General features: G+C 39.5%; 1 protein-coding gene across 1 annotated transcript; it reads left to right on the forward strand.

The window, feature by feature from the left end:
• Window positions 1-5,496: 5,496 nt before the first annotated feature.
• LOC311074959 (NAD(P)(+)--arginine ADP-ribosyltransferase 2-like) lies at window positions 5,497-16,766 on the forward strand (the record flags this gene model as incomplete). Its single annotated transcript, XM_084102005.1, has 3 exons — window positions 5,497-5,544; window positions 5,621-6,422; window positions 16,576-16,766. 3 exons carry the CDS (start codon window positions 5,497-5,499, stop codon window positions 16,764-16,766), a joined length of 1,041 nt encoding a protein of 346 aa, XP_083958131.1.
• Window positions 16,767-22,240: the final 5,474 nt, after the last annotated feature.

Raw genomic sequence — 22,240 nt, forward strand, 5'->3', positions numbered from 1 at the left:
ACACGTTTGAAATCAACGCCCTGTTCTGTAACAGAAAATATTTTTTTTATTTGAAACCTCTTAACATTTTCCTGAGATGTTGTTTTATGAAATACAATTTGAAAAGTAGTCCAATTTAAATTATAATTACAATATATTATCATATTTCCATAAGAATGATACATTTGATCACTAAATTAATGTCAGACATTTTTAAAGACCAAGGAGAAGTTGTTTTCATGGTGAAACCTACAAACATTTCATATCTCTGGAAAGTCCTGAATGTGCTCTTTACAGGACACCCAGGTTGTGTCATGTGACATGTATGATGTCAGAGAAATTCACTAAAATATAATGTCCACTACAGTGGACAAAAGTCTATTCTTGGGTCCCAGGAGGATATGACAGTCTGCAGATCTGTCTTCGGCTTAGAGGGCTTCAGGTGAGAGTGTTGTTTAGACCCCCAAGCTTTCTGAGAGGGGCTCAAGAGGCAACACGCTCCTTCTGCTGCTGCAGGTGTCAGGAGCTCGCAGCTGATGTGTGGGGCTGCTCCCTGGCAGCAGTCCCACGAGATCTAGAGCAACTGCGTGGGATAAACCAACGCTATCTCACGACCAATTCGTACAAATTCGTACGAGCAAAAAGGTAAAAGGTGGCTAATTCAAATGATTTGTCTAAACCCACTTGATGGGTAGGTTTAGGGGCGGGGTCGCTTCGCCTCCTGAAACTTCTCGACGTCAGTATTTAGCCTGTCCTTCTTACTGATGCCTGACAAGTTTAGCCACAAGTGCCTTTCCATAGCCACTAATACTGCCATGGAGTGGCCAATGGCGTGGGCCGTCTTCTCCCGGAGAGACAAGTCTGCAGCTCGACGAATTTCTTTAATATTGTTGAGCCCAACCTCCCTGTTGTCGTCTAAAGCTTTAGGGAGGTCGGCCTGCTACACCTGCATGATGCCCATCATATGCAGGCACGCACCAGCCCGACCCGCCACTGTTGTACAACACGGTTTGGTGGGCTGCGTTTGAGCCTTGAGGGATGACAGAGCGCCGGGTGAGAGATATATGCTAAAGTATTTTCAATCTGCGGTATCACCCCATAGCCGTTCTCTTTCAAGCCCAAGATGGAGGAATAATTATGGACTGTAGGGCTTGACAATCTGGTCGAGAATGGCCTTTTCTACAATCTCAACACCTCAGTGTGGAGATCTGGAAAGAAAGGCAGACTCCGACTCCCATCCCTTCGCTCCACCAGACTTCTCCTTCCCTTTGGCTTCTCCATCATCCTCGCTCGCTCCATTGTCGCCCCAGTCAGCCGAGTCCCCGTCTCCGTCCCACAAGCCAGCAGCTTCACCTTCCAGGCCATGAAAGCCGCCCTGGTCTGTCGGCCCCTTCTGCTCCGCCGGTTCCTCCACGCACCCTGGTTCCTCCTCCGTTCGATCGGTCCCCAGGTTCCACCCACCACTGCAGTCAAAGCTCCACCCTGGTTCCTCCCACCATCAGCTCCACCATGGTGTCTATTTCCTCTTGGTCCCTGTCCATCACCAGCTCCTCGCCCACTTCCAGAGCCCCCTGCCTACCTCCCTCCCTCCTTCTGCAGATTCACGAGTTCACACTTACATATACAGTGAGGAAAATAAGTATTTGAACACCCTGCTATTTTGCAAGTTCTCCCACTTGGAAATCATGGAGGGGTCTGAAATTGTCATCGCAGGTGCATGTCCACTGTGAGAGACATAATCTAAAAAAAAAAAAATCCAGAAATCACAATATATGATTTTTTAACTATTTATTTGTATGATACAACTGCAAATAAGTATTTGAACACCTGTCTATCAGCTAGAATTCTGACCCTCAAATACCTGTTAGTCTGCCTTTAAAATGTCCACCTCCACTCCATTTATTATCCTAAATTAGATGCACCTGTTTGAGGTCGTTAGCATAAAGACACCTGTCCACCCCATACAATCAGTAAGAATCCAACTACTAACATGGCCAAGACCAAAGAGCTGTCCAAAGACACTAGAGACAAAATCGTACACCTCCACAAGGCTGGAAAGGGCTACGGGGAAATTGCCAAGCAGCTTGGTGAAAAAAGGTCCACTGTTGGAGCAATCATTAGAAAATGGAAGAAGCTAAAGATGACTGTCAATCTCCCTCGGACTGGGGCTCCATGCAAGATTTCACCTCGTGGGGTCTCAATGATCCTAAGAAAGGTGAGAAATCAGCCCAGAACTACACGGGAGGAGCTGGTCAATGACCTGAAAAGAGCTGGGACCACCGTTTCCAAGGTTACTGTTGTTAATACACTAAGACGTCATGGTTTGAAATCATGCATGGCACGGAAGGTTCCCCTGCTTAAACCAGCACATGTCAAGGCCCGTCTTAAGTTTGCCAATGACCATTTGGATGATCCAGAGGAGTCATGGGAGAAAGTCATGTGGTCAGATGAGACCAAAATAGAACTTTTTGGTCATAATTCCACTAAACGTGTTTGGAGGAAGAAGAATGATGAGTACCATCCCAAGAACACCATCCCTACTGTGAAGCATGGGGGGGTGGTAGCATCATGCTTTGGGGGTGTTTTTCTGCACATGGGACAGGGCGACTGCACTGTATTAAGGAGAGAATGACCGGGGCCATGTATTGCGAGATTTTGGGGAACAACCTCCTTCCCTCAGTTAGAGCATTGAAGATGGGTCGAGGCTGGGTCTTCCAACATGACAATGACCCGAAGCACACAGCCAGGATAACCAAGGAGTGGCTCTGTAAGAAGCATATCAAGGTTCTGGCGTGGCCTAGCCAGTCTCCAGACCTAAACCCAATAGAGAATCTTTGGAGGGAGCTCAAACTCAGTGTTTCTCAGCGACAGCCCAGAAACCTGACTGATCTAGAGAAGATCTGTGTGGAGGAGTGGGCCAAAATCCCTCCTGCAGTGTGTGCAAACCTGGTGAAAAACTACAGGAAACGTTTGACCTCTGTAATTGCAAACAAAGGCTACTGTACCAAATATTAACATTGATTTTCTCAGGTGTTCAAATACTTATTTGCAGCTGTATCATACAAATAAATAGTTAAAAAATCATACATTGTGATTTCTGGATTTTTTTTTTTAGATTATGTCTCTCACAGTGGACATGCACCTACGATGACAATTTCAGACCCCTCCATGATTTCTAAGTGGGAGAACTTGCAAAATAGCAGGGTGTTCAAACACTTATTTTCCTCACTGTAATTAAGTAGAGTAAAGGTTATGCGTATTTGGTGTGCTGTCCGGGGGTAATGTCTTTGAGCTCGGAATTTGGCCCGAACCCAGAGTAGGATAGGAATAGTTAGAACTAGAAGTGAGGAGATGGGGTGGTGGAGGGATGCTGATAAACTGTCAACAAACAGAGGTAAGTCTGCTGTATATACCTCTTTTAGCGTTAATTGAGTTGATTAAATGAATGCACTCCTCTTGTTTTAATTAGGTTAATTATCTTAACTTTGTTCATAAAACATCATTAGACTCTTTACGGCGCGAGGACATGCCTTCAGGGAGGGGGAACTACTGTAATATGTATGTTCTGTCTCTGCTCAGTTTCTGTGATTCTGTTTGCCTCAGTTCACTAATTAGTCTCATTGGTTGTTAATTAGTTCCCCACACCTGTTCGGTTTCTACTCTGATTATCTCTGTGTATTTAAGCCCTCAGTTTGAGTTTGTTCTCTGTCTGGTATTGTTTGGTTAACGTGGTTGTGTTTCTTCACTGTTCTCCTTTGGATTTATTATTAAAGACTGTTTATTCTTTTGAAATGCCTCCATCATGTGCTCATTACAACCAAAGCATGACACTTTAAAAAAGCAGGTTCTTTAAAATTGTATTTTAATAAAAATGTATTTTGATAATTCATTGCACGCCTCATTAATCCAATTAAACCAAACACTTGTGAATTTCACTTTCATTAAAGTTTGTTAACTTTCTCTGGTGATGTCTTAAAATGAACACTTTGGGTCTGGCTGACAGTAGATCTTGAAATTTGTCCGAACTTGGTATTCAAGTTTCAATTTGTTGATTATTCATTTGCAACAAAAACCTGGCTTGGTTAAAATTGTGGTGTCATGCCAACAAAATCCATACTAACTATATACTCATCTTTCTTTAAAGTTGGAATTGACAGCTAAGGTTGGGCTTTGAGAGATCTCTAGTGTTTATTCCAAGCATAATGGAATGTCTGCCCAATAATGGAGTTTGATGTAAAGACAACATGTGGTTTTGATATCAAATCAATATTAGCTTTTGACGTCTGTCCAACGTTGGAGCTTGACATCAAACAAACTTCGGCATTTTACGTCTGTCCAACATCTTCCTGACGTTACACCTTTCTATTTTGGGTTAGTTCAATAATTCTTTGTCAGAATTCTCTTTTTTTCCAGTGCTTTCTATCTAGCTACCTGCCAGCAATAGCTTATATTAACTGCTAAATTACTTTTGAGCGCCGCTTGCAGCGATAATATATTATCAATACACTAAAACATTTGATTTCTTTCAATGAACTTTGAAAATGATCTTTATTTATTTAAATTTTCTTAATATTTTTTTCATACTAATCTTATCATTCATGCTGAAGAGCCTCTATCATGTGGGAGATTTTGATGTGTTCATTGTGCAGAAGAGTGAAGCTTGTGGTTTTTGTGGATGGTTTTACTAATGTCATGATGCTTTACAAAATGACTAATCGCTCTGCTGATACCTGAGAAATGATGAGTCTCTTCTTAAAACTTCTTCTCATTACATGAAGTCAAATATATTATTGCTAGCTATCTGATAAATGAAAAAGATTAATTTGACTAGTAAATCATTTAGAAGAATAACTTTTTGGTATCACAAATCTGAAAATTTGAATCAGAAAAACAAACAGGTTTGTTTGAGCTGATTTGTATCTCTTTGATTGATCATAAAGTAGCAGAAAGTTTTGGAAATGCAACTTGAAAATAAGCCGAACTGAAAAAAGTACTGTTTTTTTAACCATCATTATTAACCATTACTACTATTACTACCATTATTACACGATCTGAGGAGATCAGGTGGAAAAAAATGACCTTCATCTCAGACAGACAGGAACTCAGGTTTGTAGTGTGAAACCACATTGACCACATAAGTAATAAACAGATGACCTATAAATGACCCTGATGCATCACATAAAGGCATCTTCTTCATCTCTTAGTTTGAAGAGTCATTGTCGTCCGGCTGTGAGCGAATTACTTTTCAGATCTTCTCCTCTCCTCTGACAAAAAGAGACAACAGTATTCTCAGGTAAGTTTGTGGTTAAGGTACAATTATCAATATAGCACTTCCATCTGTGAACATCACAAGCTCAAGTGGTTATATATGATTACAAAAACTTCTGTCAGAAAGTACCATATGAATTTTAACTTGTATTACATAAGTTGATTAGCACAGTTTAATTGAACAAATTTATGTACATATTCCTTTCCATTATATTTTGATCAGCATCTGAGGGATTTGACTAAATCAAGATGCTGCTGATCATTGAAGCTCTTCTCATTGTAGCTGCTCTAGGACAGGTAAGCTTGTGTTCCAGTATGAATATTACAGACATTAATACTGATGATGTGATCATTATGATTCCTGTTGCTGCAGGATCGCAGAGCTGCTGTTGAAGAAATGATATACCCATTGGATAAGGCAAAAAACTCTGTTGATGACCAATATTACGGCTGTGGAAAGAACATGGCACATCTGGTGGAGAAAAAATATCTGGAGGAGGAATTGGAAAACACACCTAATTTTAGAGATGCTTGGAGAGCAGGTGAAAATGTTATCAGTAAATGGAACATTTTCAGCAAACTACCAAGAAAACATAAAATTGCCATGTATGTGTACACTGATAATAGCGTATATAGTAGATTCAATAGTGACACTCGTAATGGCAAAGAAAACTTCATAGACATGACATACAAATGGTATTCTCTTCACTTTCTGTTAACAGAAGCAATACAGATTCTGAAGACAAAGCAAAACAGGTGCTTTGATACTTTTCGTGGTACAAATGTTGACTTTAATGGGCGTGTTTTTAAAGACATTCGTTTTGGCTCATTTACATCAACCTCTCTTAATCGCGCCAAAACAGAAATTTTTGGAACTAAAACTTGTTTTGTAATCCACACTTGTGAAGGTGCTAGAGTGACAAAATATTCTAAGTATCCTGACGAGGAAGAGGTGCTGATTCCTCCATATGAGAAGTTTAATGTCACTGAGGTCAAGACAAGAACTGATCAGCCAGATCTCTGGTGTGAGACAGTGTTTGTGTTGAATAGCACTGGAGTAAGAAGTGACCTGAACTGTGGTCTATTCAATGAACCAACCAAGACCAAAAATATGATAAACATCTCTGGTGTTCACTTTGAGAAGATCTGGAAAAATAAGCGACCTGAACTGTACAGTAACTTTCTTTAATGTTGTACACATTTTTTTTTATATATTATTTTGTTATGTGTTTAGTTAACCTGTAGTTACAGCATGTTTTTTGCTGTTATTGAGTCTTGATTGTCTTGTTTCTTTAAATCGCAGCATTTGTCTGATTGTTTGATTAGGTTCACTATGTAAACTTCAGAAAAATAGAGTGCTTAGTGCTTTTTTTTCATATTCAACTTCTGTCAACCAATAAATCTCTCAAAGCATCTTTTCGTCTCTCATAATTCTCTTTGATGAATAAACATTTTATGACTGTAGCGATTTTTCCAGCATAAATAGATATTGAAAATGTTGCACTAGTTAATGTGATGCAACTGATTTGAGAAATGTTTAAAAGTAAATGAGGAGCGACTTTCAGGAGCGACAATCAATAGGAGTGAAGTCTGTGCAGCCCACATGATCCATCCCTGCATCTTGTTAGAGAAGTTTCAGAGGCAAGATGGAGAAGTTTATTTAAGCTTATTGAGAAAACAAAAAAGAAATGTAATTTTGTAATTAATGAGGGATATATCAATTATTGTTAAAAATCTGTATATACATCTTTATCATTAGATGTGAAGGTGATTAAGGATACTTTATAACTTTATATGGAAATAAAAAAGTCACATTATTTAAAAAAGGAGGTAATTTGTAACAGCAAAGAGCAAGGGGACTTGAGGTCTTAGATTATAGTACACTTAAAGACACTTTCAAAATTAAATGGTTGATGGAGTTTATGGAGAAACGTGGGGAGAGCGGGGCACAACACTTTAACTTTCTCAGTTTCAGAGAATTAATTTTTTCCCACATTAATTTCCTACATGTCTAGTACAGTTATGTGGTTTTGTTTCATTAATATAGTATATACTTTTTTTTTTTGATATACCCTGAAAGAATGGAAGTGAAATGTGACAATATGCCCCACAGTACATTGTACTGTATAAATATGACCATATTACAGATTAAAATGTTATCTGATCTAATAAAAATATATAAAAAACAAACTCAAATATTGTCAATAAAATACAATTATTCACTTTTTCAAATTACCATTAAAAATAAACACATTTTTGAGTTTGACAGCAAACACACTGCAAAACACAGCTACTGTATAGCCTACAGCACAGATCAAAACATAACAATAAACTACTTCTGAACATTGACTCTCAGTCTTTATTCACGTTTATCTCATGATTTCTCAAAACAATTCATAAAAGTATAGAATAGAATATCATAGTTCTAACAGGGGCACATTGTAACACAGTGTGACAACATGCCCCACCAGCACAACTGGGATTTAAACCCTGCGAGTGCCTTCTGCTGGTTATATCTGCATTAAAGAACTACTGTATCTCAACTGTTCCATCCATCCATCTTCTTCCGCTCGCGGGGGCAGCAGTCTAAGCAGGGATGCCCAGACTTCCCTCTCCCGACACTTCCTCCAGCTCTTCCGGGGGGACACCGAGGCGTTCCCAGGCCAGCCGGGAGACATAGTCCCTCCAGCATGTCCTATGTCTTCCCCGGGGTCTCTTCCCGGTGGGATGCGCCCGAGTCTCTTCACCCGAGTGTCCAAGACATACGGCCGGAGGTCGGATGAAACAACCACAAAGTCGACCATCGACCTCCGGCCTAGGGTGTCCTGGTGCCACGTGCACTGATGGACACCCTTATGCTTTAACATGGTGTTTGTTATGGACAAGCTGTAACTAGAACAGAAGTCCAATAATTCAGATCAGGGGAGCCATTCCTCCCAATCACGCCCCTCCAGGTGTCACTGTCGCTGCCCACGTGGGCGTTGAAGTCCCCCAGTAGAACGACAGAGTCCCCAGTCGGAGCAGTTTCCAGCACCCTCCCAGAGTCTCCAAGAGGGCCGGGTACTCTGCACTGCCGTTCGGCCCGTAGGCACAGGGAAGCGACCCTCTCGTTCACCGGGGTGAACTCCAACACATGGCGGCTGAGCTGGGGGGCTAAAAGCAAACCCACACCAGTCCGCCACCTCTCACCATGGGCAACTCCAGAGTGGTGAAGAGTCCATCCTCTCTCAAGGAGTGTGTTTCCAGGGCCCAAGCCGTGCGTGGAGGTGATCCCGACTATCTCTAATCGGTACCTCTCAACCTCACGCACAATCTCAGGCTCCTTCCCCACCAGAGAGGTGACGTTCCACGTCCCTAGAGCTAGTTTCCGTGTCCGGGGATCGAGTTGTCGAGGCCCCCGCCTTCGACTGCCGCCTAATCCACTAAGCACCGGCCCCTTACGGTCCCTCCTGCAGGTGGTGGGTCCACGGGAGGGCTGAGCCTGGCCGGACCCCATGGGGGGAGGCCCGACCACCAGGCGTTTGCATACGAGCCCCAACCCCGGGCCTGGCTCCAGGGTGGGGCCCCGGCTGCGTTATGCTGGGCGACGTCACAGTCCTTGTTTTTAAATCCATCATAAAGGGTTTTTGAACCGTTCTTAGTCTAACCCATCACCTAGGACCTGTTTGCCTTGGGAGACCCTACCAGGGGCATATAGCCCCAGACAACATAGCTCCTAGGGTCATTCGGGTACTCAAACCCCTCCACCACGGTAAGGTGGCAGTTCAAGGAGGGGTGGAATGAATGTATTGGAATGAACACAATACATTTAACTAAATTTAGAGCCATGGATCAATTTTAGTTAATGCAAAAGAATTCTATTAAACAAAAATCACATTGATCAAGACATCACATTTCCCTATGTCCCCTCTAATACATCAAAGTTGGTACAGTTTCATTTCCTTTAGAATTCCCATAAAACAGATCAACTTCCTGTTTGAATCTCTTTGTCACTAGGCTGGTCCATTCCCACCACACACCAGGTACTAAACATTTCATCTTAATTACAAAATTAACTTTAACAATTTGAGCTGTTTTTATAAATCACATTTTAGCCAAAGAGGAATTTTAAATGGTTTTAAAGTTTTTAACCTTAAGCCAAATAACTGAGCCCGTGCACTGACTCGGTACAATGACAAATAAAGATCTTAAACCAAACCAATATAGTAATGTCCTTTTATTTACTGATCAAAGGCAAAGATGAATATATAAGAATTGTGTGGCTTAAATCCTGGCCATTACAGCATCTCCTTCACTCCTCTGGAAAGTATGTTTTGTCAACTTTGAGGCTCATAGACGGGAGGGAATTATACATTTTGAATGTGGGTGTTCGTGGGAATTTAACTTAATTGATATTTTTGATTAAAGCAACACTAAGGAACTTTTTTTTTACCTTAAAATAATGTTTCCAAAATCGTATCAGTGGTTCATCAAGTCGTAACAGGGTGAAAGGCACTTCTGGATTCGCTTTGCAGCCCTATATCTGCTATAACCACACTATGCAAGTTTGCCAAACCGGGTCGCGTTTCTGTAGTTCGAATGAGACATAAGAAACTACAAATTTGACTTGCTTTACGTCAAGCGTTACAATAGTCATTATTTAGTTTTTCTTCGTTTCTGATGTCGCAATACATCATACTTTCATGAAATCATGCAACATACTCTACCTTGTCTGTGGACATCGTTCATTCAAAGCCGGTGCTGGATAAACAGCGAGCGTGCGTGCGACAGTCGGCTGCGGGCGGCGAAATGATTTACGACAGCGGTAATGGACAATTCCGCTTCCAACCTGTAGGGCGACCGAAGAGGAAAAGTTCCTTAGTGTTGCTTTAATGTGCTTGTTTCGTGTAATTTTAGATTAGTCGTGTGCGGCTAATAGTCCAGGCATTGTTAGTGAGCATGTAAGTGTCGTGCACATGAAAGGTAATCTTATTTTTCCCTTACCCTGTGTGATAAAATGTTTGAGAGGAGAAGAGTGGGGAGGGAGAAGCAAGCAAACGAAAACATGTATTTTTGTTGTTTTGCAGAAGTGGCTAGCTGCTGCTTTGCTGTGACTTAAATAGCGTTTCCAGTTTTGGGACGCGGGATTTTTTGCTGGCACGCGATTGCATTGAACGTCTTCAGTTCGCCTGTACACCGATGCGCTGTAAAACCGCGGCCTTAGGTTCTGGCGCCACCTGGTGTTTGCTTGTGCAATTTCATTGATTTGTGTTCATTCGTTGTTTGTGTATTTTGTTTAAGTGTGTGTGTGTGTGTGTGTGTGTGTGTGTGTGTGTGTGTGTGTGTGTGTGTGTGTGTGTGTGTGTGTGTGTGCATTTGAGTTGGAATGAGTTTGCTCATTGTATTATCATTATTAGGTTTTAAGTTATTTGGTTGAGGTTTTGGTTTATATTTTGTTATTTGGGTTGGGATCATTTCTTTGTCTTGCTTTACATTGATAGTCCTCCTGCTCAATTAAGGAGCTGAGAATTTGTGGCTTATTTTAATTATGTATTTATTTATTTATTTTTCTTTGGTTGGTGTATTGTTGAGTGGGTTTAAATAATTATTGTATCTTTGGGTTTGTTTGGTTGGTTGGTTTGAAGTGTTTTGATTTTGTATTTTTTTGTTTCATAATTTGAGCGGTCTAATGTTTTGTGCAAAGACATAACACCAAAGAAAGAAACCACCTTTGGTCAGTTTTGTATCTTACTTTTTTGTGATTTTGTTTTGTTAGTATATTATTTGTTGTTGTTGTGTGGCCAGCGTAGGGGTTGCTGGTCCATGTGATCCGACTAAAACGAAGCCCATTGGGCTGATTTACTCAGTGATTTAAAGTCTTGTATTATCAACCTCATAAGTGAAGTATGCCAATGAATGTTTGCTTTTAGTTTACGCCTACTGGTTGAAATTTTAAGTGTAAAGTGTTTTTTAAAATTTTTTTATTGATGTGTTGAGCTCAATGTGTTTTAGTAATTATTTGATAAATAACCTTGTGGTCTGTGGCATTACGTTTCTTCTTGTCCTTTTCATTTAGTTGAAAGCCTGTTATTGGGGAGGCTTGAAAATTTGGGGTCCCAAGTAGGCTACGGGGTTTATTAGTGTAAGTTGATTGGGTCACGATCACAAGTAATACTGCTTTTAAAACGGCACTTAAAGGGATAGTTCACCCAAAAATAAAAAATAAAAACAATTATGTGATGATTTTCTCACCCTCAAGTTGTTCCAAACCTATATGAATTTATTTCTTCTGAAAGATATTGAAGGACTATTCCTTTAACTACACTCACTGAACCAATAATCAATTAAAGAACAAATGTAAATGGCATATATTTAATTAAATTGCCTTTTGTTATCAAACAATAGCTATTCTCTTCTCCGGGCTCTGACACATTCAGGTACAGCTGAAAGCTACCAACACTGTCTGCTTTGCCTCCTCTGTCCACTGGATGGCAGTCTCATATACCAAGAGTTTCACACGAACACCATAACTAATATACTTCAGACAGTTACATAATCCTTATGTAGTAAAAAACAATCTTAAGTTTTTGTTCCATTGGTTTATTATTAGGTGAAGATGCTTCATGGACAACAAAGGTCTGCTCTGTAGGCTGCCATAATTACAATGAATTTATTTTTTTTAAAGTTCATTAACATTGAACTGACTTCAAAGGCACTTCCCCACTTTTTGTTGCATCTTGTAGACCCTGTATCCTGTTTTGACAAGGACTCACAAAAGCCTAACTCAGGGAGACAGGTAGCACTTTCCAAAACCAACAACTCCAAGGGAGTTTATAGTTGTTGAGACAAAGAGTGCATTGTGCATTTTCCCATGCCTGAAACATCTCACAGTTTGTAGTCAAATAAGGGCGATAGAACACGTTGTACTCATAACATGACATTTTTCAGTACTGTGAACTGTCTGCCCCAAGTAATATTGATGACCATAAATCAGGAGCTTTAATACAAAACATCTCAAATGTGTTAATTTCTGTATTTAATTAAGGAAAAGGTATATCCGTTTTCATTAGATTGAGATTCAGAGAAGTCTTATCAGTCTGAACAGCAGGTTGTATCTCAGCTAACAGGGATCATTCTCAGATCTTTGGCTATAACGTTCTGGCAAAATTTTCTTGTTCCAGGAACACTAATAGAACATTCTTTCAAAGTTATCTAGTCTTTAATTTTCTCAAAACTTTAGCACAAAACCGTTATTTATTGTTCATAATTTTTTTCCTGAAACGTTAGTTGTTTCTTTACTGTTTTTTAAATGTTACTTGTTTTCAGAAGGTTCAGAGAACATTCAAAAGTAACGTTCCCATAATGTTTTCAAAATGGAAAACTCCCTTAATGTTCATACAGTACAACCAAGAAAAGAAAAAAACGTTTTAAAACATTAAAAACTAGATGTTTTGAACATTCAGAGACAATATTGAAATAATGATTTCATATCTTAACAACTTAAAAACCCTAACTTTTTTTAAATAACTTTTGGTAACACTTTATTGTTCAGTGTCGTTACATATGTAGTTACTATAGTAATAACTATAAGTATGCATAATTACATGCAACCAAACCAAACCCTAATCTTAATAAGTACATGTACTGTAGTTAATATTACTCAGAACTTAAATGTATAATTACTGTGTAACAAAGACACCTTAAAAATAAAGTGTAACCTAATGTTTTACTTTAATAAAACACATTAACAAAACATCCTTAGAATATATTTTTGGGAGCTGGGATAAATCAGCAGCAATAAGTCTTACCAGTGTATAATTCTGATATTTAATGTGCTTAATCAACAAATATAGTCTTCTTCACCATTAACGCAGTAGTTATATTCAATGTCAAATAGCAATTCAACAGCAAAGTTGCTAAATCTCCGCAGTGAGTGTGTGTTTATATTTTACACTTTAGTTTAAGGTGTGCTTCTTACAGTGCAATTATACATTTAAGTACTGAGTAATATTAATTAACTAGTGTTAGGGTAGGATTAGGGTTTGTTTAGTTGTTAGATGTAATTATGCATAATTTTATCATTTATACTTTGCATGTGCACTAGCAGAGGATCCACAAGTGTAGAAATGTTCCACTAATGCAATAGATACACTGTTCAAAGTTATGTGCAAAAGTATTGTTCAACTTTGTAAAGTAACTCTCGTGACACATGATCAAATTAAACCCAATTGCTGATTTGCTGAACAAGTAACAAACAAAAACTACATTTTAAAAACAAAAACTACAAGAATCCAGAACATGACCAAAACGTCTGAATTACTTGCGTAACCTTGATTCCCAGGGAACAAGACGCTGCGTCAGTAGTCGATGCTATGGGAACATCTCTGGTGTGATGAGTGTCTAAAGGCCGTATTGAATCACGTCGATTCATTGGCAGATAGCACTAGCTCCGCCCACCCTCAGTCTATGACATCACAAGCACATCCTAATGAGGCTTCAGTGAAGCGATGCTCACGCTTACATAGATGGATTTACTATAGGAAACCGGTCTGAAGTTAGATGTTCCCCCGCTGAACATGATACAAGATCCGGCACGAGATCCAGCGCCGCTATGTTGGAAACGGGACAACAGAGACTGGTCGATTACACTTGAATTGCTTATAAATGTTTAATTTTCACTTCTAATATTTGTTAAACCAGCTTAAATGTTGGCAATATGTATTAAAAATGATATAAAATATATTTAATAGAGCTTGGACAATATATTGATGCATCGCGATTCGTGGAGCGATTCCAATTTTTTCCGAATGCATCGCAAATCTAGGCTAGTTTTTCACAGCAGATGGCGCTCTAGGCTAGTTTTTCACAGCAGATGGCGCTCTAGGCTAGTTTTTAACCAAACGCTCAAATGCTCATGCAGAAGAGCGCTCGTGCATTCGGCTGATTCTGAGAATGTACTCGCACCTCAGAATTTGTTTATGAAGCGAGATTAATGTAAACAGCCACTGCAAGCACCCTTGTAATTCGCTTCAACCTTTTCAAACTTTATGAATGATTATTTTATAGAAGGTTCAAGTAGTGTGTAAGGCATTGGATTAAAAACTAAACTCAGAATCGATTCGACAGAGAAACGTGATGCAGTCGGAAAAATTGGAATCGATCCAGAATCATTTCTCGATTCACAATGCATCGATATATATATTGTCCCAGGCCGAAAATAAAGGAATTATCATGCCAGCCAGTGGTTGAATTGAGTATTTTTTTTTAAAGTTTAGAGGATTTAAGTTAATCCCTAGACATTAATTCATGTATGAAGTAAAAAAAAAAAAACAATTAAAAAAACTAGTATTATAGTAAAAATGAATCAACAATGCTGGGTTAAATAAACCAATTTTCTGGGTAAAATGAACCCAACATGTGTTCTGTCCTATATTTACCCAGCCCTTGGGTTGAAAACAACTCAAATTGGGTTGTTTTTAACCCAGTGTTTTTTAGAGTGAGGGAACTTACGTAACCCAGACGCCCCCTTTTATAAGATCTCTTTGACGCTGCGTCAATACCTGACGCAATGGGAACACTGTACAATCATGGCGTACTACGAGGTAGCCACTGATTCATCAGTCGTGAGAACAAAGTAGCAAAGACTAATGAACATAGTGACAACACTGGCTTAAACCACTAACACCAGAAGTTGAATCAACATAAAGATTGTAAAATATGATAAAAGTGTGCAGAGAGGCCCAGCCTGCTGCTGATCCAATGATACTTCTCTGGCCAAAGCTTATGAAGACGCAAAACTCCTACAACAGTGTGTATGAACACTTAAAGGCGAAGTCAAGCCACACACCTCATAACAAGCCTCCAATATAGCATTCCTCATTCAATGTGACATCCTCCGTTTTGTAGCAGCAAAACCTTTGTTACGGCCACCAAAGCAGACAAACAACGGGTCAGATTTACACCACTGGCTTGTGCGGTCAACATAAATCCTTAAAGCTCTAACAGGACAAAGTCTATGCAACTTCTCTTTCTCCTGCAACTCAAAGGGATGAGGAGAGAAAGACTTCAAAACAACAGCCTGCAAGCTAAGCAAAAAAGAAACCACCTTGGGAAGATAACCAAGTCAAAATCCAAACAAGAAGGGCTCGGCAACAAAGCTTGCAAGTCCCCAATTCTCTTAAGATAAGTGAGTACCACAGATAAGCCAAGATGGAATGAATACAGGACAGAAAGGCTTTAGCCATCTCATGCCAAGCATGCATGATGCACCGAAACACGAGTGAGTGTCTTCCTAAACATACGCCGTTAACAGGAACATGTTTATTAGTAGCAGCTTTAAAACATAGAGACAAAGCTTAGAGGATGCTCTAGCTGTCAGGGTTCTGTCAGTCTTGTCTTTGTTTAATGTGTCTTTGTTTGTGTTATGCTTGAATGCATGGCTCTGTCTTGTTACCACACCCACTTGTTTAGTCATTGATTAGTCTTTGTTTGTCTGAGTGTGCTCACCTGTTCCTTGTTCTCAGTGTGAGTGTGATCTGAGTGTGCTCACCCTTTCCTCATGTTCTCAGCTCCTCGTTTGTGTGAGTGTGTTCACCTGTTCCTGGTGTTGTCTGCTCCCTTTATAATGTGTGCTCTTTCCCTCATGTTTTGCCGGTTCGTTAAACATTGTACCTTTGTGTACTTTCCTAGTACTTTTCTTGTTGCTCAATCTATAGTGTTATTTGTACAAGTTAATTCGTTTTGCAGTGCATTTGTTCTACCATCAGTCTAGCCTGGACATCCAGACCTAAATCCGAAAGATTAATGGTCTGGCATCGACTAATGAAACTCGGCCAGCTCGAGGGGCGGCACCAAGCATGCATTTGAAAATCTCACTGCACACAATTGGATACAATCACAACAAGCCCCATACGCTTAGCTACTAGCAGAGCTAACTGGTAGATTAGACTCTTGCCGTATCCGGTCGGCAAAACAGCAAAAACATCCTTCTTGCAAAGGAACGATTCGAGTGCCATCTTCTGTTCCTCTTTAGATAAAAGTCTAACTCGTTCATTGTAGCCGCCAAAGCCGTTTCAAACAACTGGTATTCATCCATAGCCATCTTGCAATGTTTACTAATGACTTTGACGTCACAGCGCTGTCGTCATCTGTTTAGCTCGCCTCTGGCCCGCCTATATCAGATAACCCGATGTAATTGGTGCAGCTCAGAAACAAGGGCATATTTAATGAGCATCATTACTCGACGCCAGAGTAACTCGCTGAGCAAATTCAACTTGTGCTCTCACGAGAACTCTTGATTTCCAGGGTACCATCGGTCCTGTCTGTCTTGCCTTTTCCCTGTGTCTTTAGTTCCTGTCCTGTCCTGCAAGCAGAGTTTCCCTGGCCATTTACTCTCCTTGCCTAGTAGCATGCCTGGTGTAGAGCCTGAGATACTGGAGTGCGTTGGCTGTTGGACTTGGGGTTCCCGCCTGGCCATCGCTGGTATCCTCTGGTCTTATTCTGCCCTGCCAGAACTGCTCTCCAGCCTACCGTCATCTTGACCTAGTTACAGTGGTTGCTCTTCCTGCTTACCTGTCATCATGCCCAGTTCCCTGCCTAGTGTTTGGACTGTTATCACCTCATCTTCCTCACTATCTTGTCTAGTCTGATGTTTTGTCAATAAACCCCTGAACACTCACTCTGCATTTGAGTCTTCCCTCAGAGATCCGTGACACTAGCATTGAAAATGATTTGAGTGATATCAGATGAAAGGCCTGAATTCATCAAAGTACCCTGTTCACAGGCCAAACCCATAGTCTCCATATCTCTGGACAGTAGTGCCATAGCAAGCCTTGAACATGAGAGAGATTGTCTGTGATTGGGATTCTCCAAGGAGGTTCCTCCAGAAGAGAGATCAGATCTGATAACCATGTATGATGGCCCAAATGCAGCCACTAAGAGAAGACGGACCTTGTTCTTCCAGACTCGCCACAGAACAGCCAAAAATAAGTGCAGCAGTGGAAAGGCATACAGATAAGCCTTGGGCCATTCATAGGCCATAGTATCTATTCCCAGAGAGGGTAGTATGACATCTCGCTGGATGACAAAAATGTCCAACTTCTGACAAATCCTGTTGACAACCTGAGGGTGCAACCTCCCCTTTCTGGACCTCATCCTGGGCCTTGAAATATGGTCCCCTCCATGATTCAGACTCCCTGGGAGATGAATCACTCTTAGCGACAAAATCTTGTTTTCTAGCCAAAGCAGAATGACAGCAGTTAATGCATCGCAAAACAGCCCAGACTGCGAAATCAGAGCATCTAGCAGGAATGTTTTATCCTTCTCAGGGATCTCCATTAAATTCAGCCAGAGATGGCTTTCGGTTGCATCTAAACCTGCCATCAAACGACCATTAGCACAAGCAGGGCTGCATTAATGCTCATGTGATGTCGGAAAAAATTATAACCATATTTTACTCTCCCTTTAAAATGACGCTTTATCGTTTTGCTTTAAATGCATGTGTGGGCGTTTCAAGTCCTGCGCGAGAAAGACGCACCAATCTACCAACTCACAGTAGGTATCGCACACCAGACGCGTCACTTTCAGTTCAAGACAGTAGTCCAAAACCGTTAAATCTAAACCAAACAGGAAAAAGTTCACTGAAAAAATGAACAAAGTGAAGTTCAAAGTTTGAAAAAACAGATCAAACGGAAAGAGAAAGCGCAATCTATACTATAGGCTAGCTCTCTGATGCCTATTCTTCATTCAAACCGCTCACAACTGCTGTTTCTGTCTCTATTTTTCTTTACAATAATAATAGCGTTTATTTTAACGTGGAACGTCTCTTTAAGAACACACACACAAAAAAAACGTTCCTGTCGTGTAAGCCGTTGTAGCTACTGTGTCACGGCACACACTCTTCAATATCACGCGCGTCTTATTCGTACGAATTCGTAAGATTTTTGCTATATCGTACATAACGAGTTGCCCAATTCGTATAAATTCGTACAAATGACCTATGACTCCGAAGGAATAGGTCGTGAGATAAGATACGCAAAAGAAACTACGAGCATGCAACGCCGTAGTTCTGTCTTCAGTTAGGCCTAAATCATGAAATTATGCATGCATATATTTATTTGTTATATATGAACATCTTATAAGATATTATAAGATCTTATATAGTCATATAAGAACATGTCTCTATCTCTAATGTATGGACTAAAATATTCTGCTATGTAAGAACAGATCACAATATAAGGCACAAGCTGATACGTAATTTTTTAATGCACAAATAAATTTGAGAAGTTGTACTAGAAGATAGGCGCTACTTTTTGCGTTAATAAATAACTAATTTTACATTCTGTCATTTTTTTATGTGCTGTTGATTTACGCCTTCTTCACATTCTTGCATATGGGGTTTCAAAAGAGAACACATTTTTTCCTTTGTACTGAGTTTAATTTAGGTATGATAGAACTGTTGCAATTTATACAAGTAATAGTAAAGATAAAGTTTTTGAAACAGGCAGTACAGTCTAACTCAGAATTGTTGAATTCATTGATTATATAAAATACTGATATATATTGATTATATAGAATATATTGAACTACAGTAATTATCTGCATGTCTCATCCATGAAGATACAACAATGGAGAACAAGCTATTGCGGGTTTTTGAGAACCAGACGCAAGCTGACTGAACAAGTTTAGCTATAGTGTGAGCCCATATTAATATGCCTGGAGGTGAGAAATAACACAAAAATGGTTGAATTCACTCAGTATTCCATGATCTATTTCACTACTATCTCAATTACAATTAAGTACAAATTAATTGTATTCGGTTGTGTTGTAGGCACTAAAACAGTTCAGTGGGCTATATAGTCAACCTCCTTTTTATGTTAAAATAATGAAGATTTCTGTGCTCCTGGCTCCTGCCTGGCCACCACTATGAAAAAATCCTGCCTTCGCCACTGTTCGGACTATATGCCAATATGTAGTTCATGCAGTGATATTATATGTCAGACCTATAGGTTCGGATGTTTTGTTAATGGCATTTATTCCAACTAAATAAAAGGCTAATAACTTGCACTTTGTGATTAAGAAGATTGAGTGAATAATAGTTCTGGTGGATGAAGGGCCCCTGAAGAGGTAAAGCCCAGGGCCCCTGTTGTCTTGATGTGGCCCTGAGCACAAGCCGAGGACCAGCAGACCAGCAATCAATGCAGCAGCATGCAAAATATAACTTATGCTGGTGACCTGGCTTTTTCAGCAAGATAGCACAATGCATAAAATCACTTTCCCTACTCAACTCTTTGACCACTTCAGGTCAAACGGTCACCTATAGGTGGTCAAAGAGTTGAGTAGGGAAACTGATTTTATGCTAGGTGACCTATGTCCATCTCCCTAAGGAAGTCCTTCTACACCTGCAGAACCAACACTGTGTGCAGGGTTTGGACGGAAGAATCCTTGATTTCCACGAGGGGGTCGACAATGAGGAGAGATGAGCCGCTAGTGTCTCTTATATCCCGGGATCTCAGTTTGAGACACTGGGACAATTAACACACTTATCATGTTTGTCTTTGCTTGTAATAATACAAAGACACAGAGCCACACACTTACAGAACAGCTTCATAACTACTTGATGTGAACCACTGAATATGAAGAGAATAAAACTCTTCTGAAGAGATAGAGAATGAATATTCTTCCTGAAGGAGTCCTGGGGAATCAGGCTCATGGACTGCGGTAACATGTATTGTGCACAAATGAATGCAGAACTACAGAAAGTTCATAGTGTGCTACATTTCTTTTTTTCAATGATGTGCTACAAAAGATTTCTAATGGCTTAATGATGATGGTTATTATGTAATCTTAGACTTAGCACTCTCAAAAAAGAAAGGTACAAAAGCCTTCAAAGAACAAATTTGCCCCTTTAAAAGTACATTAGAAACCTGCATTGAAAAACCTTTCACATCATTTTGTAATACCTTTTATGGTTATGGTTAATATTACTGTTTTTCCTGTTTACATAAATGTACTAAGCTTATCTGCTCTATGTTTTTGCATCTTTAAAAAAGAGAAGACAAAAAAAAAAAAAAGTTAATTAGAACTTTTTATCTGATTGAGATTTTGCTGCTGTCACTCCTAATGCAAGCCCATAACGGAAGCCCTAATGGAGTGCCGTCCTCTTATCTGAAAAGTGTTTCACTCAAATAAACCATTAAAAACGTTCACATTCATTGGAATTCACAACACATGATTTCTTGGTGCGATTACTTATTTATAATGTTTTTTCTACATTGATGCACTGTGGAGAAAAAACAAACAAACATACAAATTCTATTTTGTTATTTGCACATGTGATATTAATTGTTAGGCCTATGGTCTAAATATTAAAATATCCAGTTGCTGACTGAAACTAAAATGTAATGAAAGTTAAATATATTATTCTGTTTCTTGTTGGAAGCTTAAACATTTTGGATTATAAATATCCTGAATTAGGCCAGTCTTTACCACTGTCACATTATGTGGTAAAATATGCACTTTAGAAAAATGGAAAAGGTATATGCCTACTGGTGACACTGTCTGTTAACAGACATTTCTTTTTACCCTAAAACACAACAATGTGTAATTCAAAATACAAGTAATACACCTGTGAAAAAAATCTATACCTACAGAAAATTCCTTTTAACTCAGTGCATTACACACTATTTTACGGACTTTTCTTACAGTGTGGATAAGAATATGCTCTCTGTTGTCAGTGTCTGAATTATACAGTATTTTGTGTTCTTTATCTTCAGTTAGTGTGTTAGACTGAAAGTTGTTATTCACTTGTGCAGTTGGTCACAGTGAGAATCTTGGATAAACTCATTTAGTTACACAACAGGATTTGAGCTGAGCTCTGGCAGCATTGTTAGCAGTTCTGCCCTCATGGAGAAAGGGAATAATTGCAGTAAATGTTGCCAGCTAAGTGTTTCCTTTTCGTTTGGAAGTCATTCAAAGTATCTTCTATTTGTGAGCCTTGAGCAGAATAAAGGCTGTTTCTCAACCCATGCACATGTTTATCCCTGTGTTTATTTGTGTCTTACTGTATCCTTGGTTTTAGTTTAGGTTTGGATGTAACACACACACACTGGGAGAAACATTAAACAGCTCAGATGCCTCACATTTTTTTTCAGAATGAAAGAATTTGTTGTTTATGTGTTGTTAACTATTATTTTAATCCCTGAATAACTGATCAGAGCATGAACTAAACACACAGTATATGAGAATGAACTATGACTACAGTAAGAGGATGCTAGAATCCTCATATTGCTTCAGTGTTTTGCAATGCAAACATCTCCCTAATTTAACTAAATACTATACCCAGTTCAATATAACTTCATGGGTCGTTCATGTCTCCACATTAGATGTAATGACGTCGTTAAAACTCTCAAAGTGGTCAGTTATTAATAATAAATCTCTAAGGCAGTTAATGCATTGTAGGTGTCGTATTTCTCGGTGTCGACTCAACGCATTCGTTGCTGATTGGATGATACACTTTGTCGACATTACATCAGCCAATCACGAAGCTCCGCGGTTCTCCATCGATTTACACGGGGATGGAGAGCTCCTGACGTCACACCATGGCTCATGTTGGGAAGTCCGACTCATTCGCGCGAATCGGTTCTTTCGAACAGGTTATTCATTTGACCAGTTCATCAGTTCTTTTACGTCCTCACGTGTTCCCAGGCGTCCCGTGACATTTTACATGCTTAATACACGTTAACAAATATATATTTATTAATTTCAAGCTTCAAGAGTCATGTCACTTACCATTTATTGGCTCATTTTGTGTCAGACCTTAATATTTATTACTGTCATTTTATTACAGTAGCTACAATCAGTCACATTAAATGCAATAAAGAAATAAATCGAATCTGCAATAATACACAAAGATCTGAACAACGCGAATGTATAGCTACACACACGCGCGCACATGAATATATAATATAGCAAATATTTGTCTACAGTCTCAAATACCAGACAAGTCGGATTTCTT

Source organism: Abramis brama (genome assembly GCF_963993115.1).
Source record: "Abramis brama genome assembly, chromosome: 23".
Taxonomy (NCBI): domain Eukaryota; kingdom Metazoa; phylum Chordata; class Actinopteri; order Cypriniformes; family Leuciscidae; genus Abramis; species Abramis brama.